This window comes from Castanea sativa, chromosome 3, assembly GCF_040712315.1.
Source record: "Castanea sativa cultivar Marrone di Chiusa Pesio chromosome 3, ASM4071231v1".
Lineage (NCBI taxonomy): Eukaryota > Viridiplantae > Streptophyta > Magnoliopsida > Fagales > Fagaceae > Castanea > Castanea sativa.
The window spans coordinates 4832562-4842160 of NC_134015.1; the positions used below are offsets into that span (position 1 = coordinate 4832562).

The window sequence follows — 9599 nt, forward strand, 5'->3', positions numbered from 1 at the left end:
GTACTACCAGTAGACGATGACCGAAGATGACAATAACACCCTCCTCATTTCCAATTTATCTTCTTCAGCAGATAGTTGTAGTTTTTATTTTCTATAGTACTCTTAATGCCCAAAGGGCAATTTTTTTATTTTTTATAAACACTATTCTACCCATCCATTATAATAAGAGGAGTTTATTCAGAGCATGTGGAATGTTTTTTACTCAAGTTCTAGTATAGTCCACACAGTGAACGGATCGTCCCATTAAGGACGAAAATTATTAAAGTCCACATGGTGGACGGATCATCCCAAGAAGGATGAAGTTGGGAACACAAAGTGGATGGACTGTCCCATAATTAACGAAATCTACTAAGTCCACATAGTGGAAGGATCGTCCTATTAAGGACAAAAGTTACCAAGTCCATGTAGTGGACGGATCATCCCAAGCAGGATAAAAATCTGTCAAGTCCACATAGTGGACGGATCATCCCAAGAAGGATGAAATTGGGTTCACAAAGTGGACGGACCGTCCCATTAAGGACGAAAATTAGTAGTCCACACAGTGGACGGATTGCCCCATTAAGGACGAAAACTATTAGTCCACATAGTGGACGAATCATCCTAAGAAGGATGAAATTGGGTTCACAAAGTGGACGGACTGTCCTATTAAGGACGAAAGTTACAAAGTTTACGTAGTGGACGGATCATCCAAAGTAGATTGAAAAATTAGCAAGTACAGATAGTCAACGGATCGTCCCGTAGAGAACTAACTCACATAATGGACGGATAATTACATGATTAACTAAATCCTTTCAAGTGGACGGGTTATCCTAAAAAGATAAATCCATTAAGTCCATCAAATGGACGGTTCACTATATGAAGGATAAAAATACGACAAGTCCATATAAAAAGCACATAAGAGGACGGCCAATTTTAACACCATATAGACAGACTCATTAGTTAAAAACAAATGCTTAAATAGATGGGTTAAACTCCTGCACAGGATGGTGTATCTAACATAGAATAAAACTACATACTAAGCGAGCAAGGATAATAGAAGACGAACAACAAACATTAACAAAAAGCCTATGAAAGACAGCAGTCAAATTTGGATAAATGAATTGTCCCCCCATACATTTTTTGAACTTAAACAAAAATATAAAAACAAGGGTATGTACTGCTCCTGAACTACAACGGTATCCTCTTGTCGTCAGGACCTTTTGTTGCGGGTTGACAGGCACCTTCAACAAGTCCCTTCTCACCAAGCTTTTGGGCTTCACCGTCGCTTTGTTCTTCCCCAAAGAGCTCATTTGTCCCCACAGAGTCTACGGGAGGAGTTGTCGTCTGACCCTCAGGATCTATGTTGATGTGAGACAGGTTCAGGTCAGGAAAAGAAGCTCTAACTTGATGGAGGCAATCGTCAAAACTATTAGCAAAAGAGATACCTAGCTCACTTAAAAGGGCGTCGGAGTCCCGGTACTCTTTGATGGCGTTAGCTTTTGCATGACGGAGGCTTTCATCTTTCTCAGCCAAGGCTTCTTTCATCGCCTCGACCTCCTTCTCTAATTCCCCCCGAACCTTCTTGGATAGTTTAAGCTTCTCTTCATGACAGAGCTTCCATGCCTTAAGCTCTGCCAATTCTTCCTCCGTTGCCGCTGCCTTTGCACTAACGCGCTCCAACGTTTTCTCATGAGAAAGGCAATGGTCAAACAGCCCTTTCGACATCACGATCCCTTAAACCAAAAACAATGTGACAAGTATGAAATTAATTTAAGTTCGACGGAAAGATTTGTGACGAGTGTGAACCTGTGTAAGGGTGAATAGAGTCGTCTCCCCCATGGCCTCAATAGCGTGGTTGCCCAGATCCTCGTAATCTTCGTCCTTGATAATAGACGCAATTTGATGAAGGGCATACTGGGAATCTTCTCTAATTAGGACGGGCGGTTTCTCCTTGACGGGGTCAGGATTGCTCATTAGACCCTTGCCCTTGCCCAGCTTGGGGGGCAACTTAAATACGCCGGGAGTTTGATTATCAGGTAGCCCCATCACCACCTTCTGTTTCTTGCTATGACGATCAAACTTCTAGGACGGTTGCCTCTTAACGGACGGATTGTTTGAACCCATCCTGGGGGCAAGATCACCGCCTTGTTTCTTCTTAACAACGGCTTGCTGCTTAATAATGGCCCTTCTCCTGGCGTCCTCCATTTCTGCAAGGAGTAGATAGGTGAAAATGATGGTAAAATACAAAAGCACAAGCAAAGGACTTACGTTTGCGTATTCCTGAGTCGTATCGACGAGCAGCGATGGTGGGTTCTAGATCGTCACACTACCAATGAAGGGTATCCAAAGTGACAAGTTTTATCCAAGTCCTCTTCAACAACCTGGTGGTTTGGAAAATTTTCTTTACGAAGCCAAACTGTTCGGTGGTACTTTGCGGATGGTTCCGAGCTGCAAAAAGTGAACGGTTAGAATAACTTCAATGTTCAATACAAACATGTTAAGTAGGACGGGCACATACCAGACGGTGGCATTATGCCCCAGGTCTTATCTGCAGGCATATAGTCATGGTCGCCAGGACGACACATCCAATCATCCCCTTGAAGGAAAAAATATCGACCCTTCTAGTTACGATTGGAGTTCGGGGTCTCGCACACTAGCCTGAGCACTAGACTCCTCGACGTGAAGCTATATATACCCTTTGATTTGGTAATCACGGACGAACGATAACAATGAAAAAACTCCTTCACTGTTAACTGTTGCGCACCATTAAACATTACGCTGTATAAGACTTCAACACTTAGAAAAACCCTCCAAGCGTTTGGTGCAATTTGGGTGACGGCCAAACCCAAGTATTGGAGAAGACGACGGTGTAAGGCACTTAGAAGAAATCGTAAGCCCGCTTTGAGCATCTACTCATATACACCAACGCCTTCAAGGCCCTTGTAATAACACTTCTCGAACTTGCAGGGTAGACGAATGGGAATGTTATTAGGTATCTGATACTTCTGCCTAAGTGTATTAAAGTGTGGTTGCTTGATGGACGAGATGAAGTCATTCACCTCCCACAAAGGGAGCATGATGAATTCCCTAAACCCATTAGGACCTATGATGGATTGAATGGGAAGGTCTATGCCGTCTAAGTTGTCATTTGAGTCATACTCTGACCCGTTCTCACCCTGCCTCTTATCCTCCACATTAGAAGGAAAGCTGGTTGACGGTTCCTTCTCTTCGCTGGAGGTGCCCGGGTCTGCTTGACCTAACGGGAACACCTCCTTGTCGCCCGCTCCCTCGCAGACAAGGGACTAACCATTTGACGCCTCACTAGACATCTCACACCTACAAATGACGGATAAAAGAAACCTAAGACACTAGCTCTACACAGACGACGGACCAACATACAAATTAGAGAAGAGAAATTGATAGAAAATACTCACAGATTGACAGTACGATGAAAGCGACGGAAGAGTTGAGAGGATAGTAATATCAACTCGTTGAGGCAACGGATCGAGTAGAGTGGACGGATTTGCTCTAATCAACCAAATTTTTTCCAAAATGTAAAAATGAAAGGCATGGACAGTGTATATAGAGGGAACGGTGCGGAAGACGAAGGGACACCTCGATTCAAGCAAACAAACACGCCTATCTAGGGTAAAATCAAACCGTCATTCCATGGGTCCACGTAGAATAGGTGACGGATCCATGGAATGAGAGGGAAACTGAAGAGGAGTAAAAATGTAGGTGATAGATCTATTTGACTGGATGTGACGGTATGAGGCTAACAGGTTTGTAGTCGACAGATCCAAGGTGCACGGACGTACAATGGACGGATGTAAGTGACACGTGGCAGTCATCTGTTTTGCTTTGGCTCCAAGGATTCCTAAATAGAATTAACTTGCGCCTCACATTGATTGCAAAGAATCCTAGTACGAGAAGAATTCTAAATTATAAAAGGATTCTGTAAAATACGTACATTAAAGAAGATCTTCCCTAGAAGGAAACGTCTTGATGTGCAAGAAATAGAGGCTGACTCTACTATAAAAACCCATGAACCCCCATAAATCAAGGTACGCATAATTCACTCAACTCTAGAACTCTAGGGTTGCGAAAAGTTCTAACTTGACCTTCAGAGGATTTTTGGCAAGGCATCACACCGATGCTCCTTGTTAGGTATTTTCTTTTTGTTGTGCAGGTATTGTTTCAACTTTGTGAGAACTGTGTGGCTTACTGGTGATTTTTCATCATCATCAAGGGCCAAGATTATATGAATCTAATTTTGCAACTTTAAGGGGGTGTTTGGAAGAGTAGTTTGAGTTATGTTATTTGGGTGTTTTTGATATACGTGTGGGTGAAAAAGTATGTAATATTGTTTAAAATGTGTGAAAATGTGTTAAAATTAGCTTGCCAAACACCCTATAAATCTCTTATGGTTGACAACTCATTTAATTAATCCAAAACATAAACAATTCTCTGTAACCCCATTACAGACTCACCTCCTATGATGCATGGGTGGGTTGGTTTATAGTTGTTCCTAAAGAATTTGACTATCTCTTCTCTAGATACGTGGCTTATGCGTGGTACTTCGCTATACTATGTAAACATATGCAGCTGGAGGGCTAACATTGATGGGGCAATCAGGAACATGATTTCATGCTAGAATCCAGCACAAGGTTTGCACCAATGAAGAAAGCCAAACATGGGAAAGAAACAATACCCAATTGTATTCTTGACCAGCTTGCAGGTTGTGCATTTCCGTGAACACAATCTTTTACGTAACTTGTTGAAGTGTCAAGCTGTGAATAACCCTATTTCTGATATCATTTTTATTATACACCTATTATAATATGCTATCTTATTAGTTGTAAACATTTTTTCATTAATATTATTGATGTTTATATTGGCTTTGAATAGCCAGAGTAGACTTCAGATAGTACTCTTAAATACAACTCTATTTGATGCCTAATACAAAATCACAGGACTAATTTCAGTTGAGTAACACTCAATCACATGCATTTAACCTATTACTAACTTGCAGGCATCTAACCTTAAAGAGGCTTCTAAAATTAATTCATGTTGCATATTGAATGATTAGGAATAAACAGTACCAGAGGAGTCACTGGTCAGTTGCCAATACAATACAATAATCTACATGAAATCATTTACAGCATTAGCCTTTTGCTTTGGTTTATAATTTCAAACCATGCTTCCAATAAATTGGTAAGGATAAACAAATCGTTGAGAATGCCTAATAATAGGTTACCAAGTTGCAATGACATCTAAAAATTGCAATTTGTTCATCAAAAAATCATCAGTTGACTTCCACTGCTACAAAAAGCAGAGTCCTTCAGATGTAATGCAATCTCTCCTGGTACACAAGGGATGCCTTTTTGATTTCTCAAGCAATCACAAGTAAAGCAACTTCATCAGAGCCTGACATGCCAACCATCAGTATAAATTCAATACCATATATATATAGGATTGCTTGGGCTAAATAATACTTAACTTGTGCAAGGTCAGAATCAAAAAAATTATAAGAAAAAAGAATCATATAGGTTAAAAAAAAAGTGACACAATCACTCCCTTCCCACTGCATTCAGCTTATCAGATATTACTTTTGGATAAAAAATCACAAGAAGCTGGCCAAGGCTTTAGCAAATTTCATTGAGGTTTACCTCTTTTCTATTCTTTTAATTCACTTTATTTTGACCAGCTTCCAAATTTTCCAAATAGGTGGATTGTAGCAGGATTCAAAATAATTAATTAAATTCAAGTTTCAAAGAGAAAATCTTGGAAAATAACCGAACTTTGTACTGTCATTATTTAATTAGCTCCCTGCCCAAAACCTGAATTTGACCAAATGGTTGTGAACTTACCTTAAATTACTAGTAACATTGAGCAAGCCATGTCAAGTTTGCAAAACAGACAACCCCACTTAACTCCAAAGTACAAAATGAGATCAACAAAGGTTCTCAAGTTTCAAGTATAGAGAAGTCATACCTGGGAAGCCATAATCCATTTTCCATCAATCCAGTCCTGACGTGGCCTTAGGTCAGAATGCTTAAACTCTATTTCCTCATCCGTGTCCCTAAAGTAAACCAAATATTTTGAGCCACCAAGAACCTTAGAAATCACACCCACCCACCACCCATCATTGTACAAAGCATCAACTTCTTCAAAAAGACTGAAACGATCAACAACAAGAGTTTCTGGTGGACATGGCCTAATATGCAGGGTATCAAACTCTTCTCTCAGAAAGCCTGAATCATCATCAGTCCTCAGGCTCTGGTATTGGACAAGGAACTTGTCCTTTCCCACTGTTTTAACAATATTTGCAGCAAACCAAGCACCTTCAAAACCATCATCATCACTGCTAACCTCAACTAGTGTCCCCTTGCTGAACATTTTTTGTGCTGTTGCGTCACTAGCCTTCACCTCCTTTGTGATTGACATGTTCTGCAATTCAATTTTTTAAAAGCTGACAATGTGAACTACATTAAAAATGGAATATCTGTGCATCCTAGATCCTATTAATGAATATTATTAAATCAGATATTATTAATTTTAAGTTTCATGCATTCAACCTTTGACCATACACTAGCCAAAGAAAAGGAACAACACTAACAACAAGAAGCCTTAATTCCAAAAATTTGAGTTTGGTATGGATCCTGGATCTCAACAAACTAGTCAAGGTCTGCCACATGTACTCTTTTCCGTCGATCTATATTATTCAAAGTCATACTCTCCCTTATTTCCTTAATTGACATGACTTTAATTTTTAATTTTTATATATTACACATATAAGAACTACATTTATTGGGAAAAACCATCATAGTCAACTCCCGAATCTAATACCTGCAATGAGTTTTTTGTTCTCAAGCACTAAGTATGTCTCAACAATCAAGAAGTTCCTCCTCTAAAACATTCTTTTGACCAATGTAAACAAGTCGAGGTTTAGAAACTCTTATCATTCTTTTAGAAAAGAGAAGAACCCTTAAGAGTGACTCAGTGATAAGTAAACTGCCATATGAAAAGATTGATTTTTGTGATCTTAGAATCATTAGGCAAAGAGTGTCGAGTTTACTCATAGCAGAAACCAACTAAATCTTCCTAGAACCATTTAAAACCAAACCAAACAAAATCACCACCACCATTTCAAATAATAATAATAATAAAAAACCATTATTTCCACAAAAATTAAAATTAAAAATCTCAGAACCATTTCCATCAAAACTAAACAAAAACACAAAACACCAAACTGAACCCATCATCGAAAACTTATCAAAAAAACACAAACCGAAACCTTAAACCCCAACTGAACGTTCCCACAACCATTTCCAGCCAAACCAAACAAAACCAAAACCACTATCCAAAAGAAAAACCAATTTAACCCAAAAAACAAAAAACAAAAAGAAGAAGAAAAGAAAGTCACACCTCTTTTTCTTCCTCCTCAAATGGCGGAACCCTTCATAAACCCATTCTTCGCAAACCCACTCTTCTCCTTAGAGTCTCTGAACAAAACCCCGAACCTCCTCCCACTTCCCAAATCACTGTTTGGGAGAGAGAGAGAGGGACAGGGAGAGTGAGGTACTTTATGATTGAAGAGTAGTGGATGGTGACTAGATTTAAAATTTTAATATTTGGGTTGGTCCTCTAGACTTCCCACGTATAAGCTAAAAAGCCTAAAATATTAGGTGATTTATTATTATTAAAATTAAAGCTAAATTTTTTTACTGTTCATAATTTGATACTGTTGAGTGACAAATAACATTTACATCAGTCTGAAATTTTACTTAAAATGCTTCACATTTTCTAGTCTCTCTCTATTTTTATTTAAATATACTTATTTATTTATTATTAATTTTTTACACACAAATTTCTCCATCTTTTTTGCACAACCTCCTCAAATGTGTTCTTTTTATTTTAAAAAATTAAGTGTTTTAGGATCTTTTCCATCCAAAAGTATGTTAGTTAGCATGTAAGTTCTTGCATCTTAGAAGAATTGGTTTGACATTTGGCAATAAAGACGAGATCATTTAGGTTATGGTCTTTGCCTTTGGGGGTTTTTAGGATTTTATTAAGAGTTTGAGTGATTGAAGTGAAGTTCGAAAGGGGTTGTTAGGGTTTTAGATGAGAACGATTGGGTGAATGAGAGGAAATTGATAGGGTAGCTTAGATTTGAGGGGGGGGGGTTTAAACCAATGGTTGAAGTGGTTTGATAAGGTTCATTAAATCAAGATTAAAAAGGGTTGTTTGCCCGTGGGGGGGTGGGCGGGCTTGGGGGTGGTTTTAAGGGAGAAAATAATTGAGTGAATGAGGCGGAATAAGGCTCTCTCCCTTCCATGATTAAAATTTACTTTAACCAATAATAATAAATATAAAAAAAAAGATTTACTATTGCTTACAAAACTTTTAGGTAGCTCAAGCCTAGCTTGCAATGGGATTAGTGATGGTAAAAAAATTTAGTTCCTACCGAAAGAGGTGAGGGGTAGGGGCCTTTTTTTTCTTTTTTTTTTGAGAAAGAAGGGGACTTGTTTTGGTCACTCTATTCCACCACGAATGTGTATATACATATTTTGTTTAATATATATCTAAATTATGAATGCAAATAATTTGAATCTTTGATATGCATATCTTAATTGTGATTTGTCTTTTTATACATGTATTATTACCAACACTGATAGACTTGTCTATCATTTTCTTTTAAGACTCACTAGCTGCACTTATCTTTTTGTTTTAGTGTTTTAATTCAATTTAAATTATTTATTTAGTATTTTTATTATTATAATTTCAAGAATGTTATGCAAAATTTATGCTAAAAAACAAAAACCTCAATCCCTTGAGTTTAACAGGATTGTCTCATTTTTTTTTAAATAAAAATAAAAACAACAAAAAATATCTCCTGTGTGCAATTTCCTAAAAGGCAATGGAAAAAAGTGTAACTGACCGAAGTGATATCTTGTTATTTGCAGGGGTTTTATAAGGTTCATTAATTCAAGATTAATAGGGTTGTTTGCGCGCGCGCGCGGGGGGGGGGGGGGGGGGGGCTTGGGGGTGGTTTTAAGGGAGAAAATAATTGAGTGAATGAGACGGAATACGACTCTCTCCCTTCCATGATTAAAATTTACTTTAACCAATAAAAAAAATTAAGATTTACTATTGCTTACAAAACTTTTAGTTAGCTTAAGCCCAGCTTGCAATGGGATTAGTGATGGTAAAATTAAATACTTAGTTCCACCCGAAAGAGGTGAGGGGAAGGGGACTTATTTTGGTCACTTTATTCCACCACGAATGTATATATACATATTTTGTTTAATATATATCTAAACTATGAATGCAAATAATTTGAATCTTTAATATGTATATCTTAATTGTAATTTATCTTTTTATACATGTATTATTACCAACACTAATAGACTTGTCTCTCGTTTTCTTTTAAGACTCTCTAGCCGCACTTATCTTTTTGTTTCAGTGTTTTAATTCAATTTAAATTATTTATTTAATATTTTTATTACTATAATTTCAAGAATTTTATGCAAAATTTATGCTAAAAAACAAAAACCTCAATCCCTTGAGTTTAACAAGATTGTCTCATTTTAAAAATAAAAAATAAAAACAACAAAAAA

The 9599-nt window shown here is 37.6% G+C and overlaps 1 protein-coding gene across 1 annotated transcript; it reads right to left on the minus strand.

Annotated features, from left to right (window-relative positions):
• Window positions 1–5074: 5074 nt before the first annotated feature.
• Window positions 5075–7580, minus strand: LOC142628343 (protein AGENET DOMAIN (AGD)-CONTAINING P1-like). Its single transcript, XM_075802452.1, has 3 exons — window positions 7408–7580; window positions 5974–6429; window positions 5075–5406 (listed from the first exon to the last, which is right to left on the minus strand). Exons 2-3 carry the CDS (start codon window positions 6424–6426, stop codon window positions 5380–5382), a joined length of 480 nt encoding a protein of 159 aa, XP_075658567.1. The 5' UTR covers window positions 6427–6429; window positions 7408–7580; the 3' UTR covers window positions 5075–5379.
• Window positions 7581–9599: the final 2019 nt, after the last annotated feature.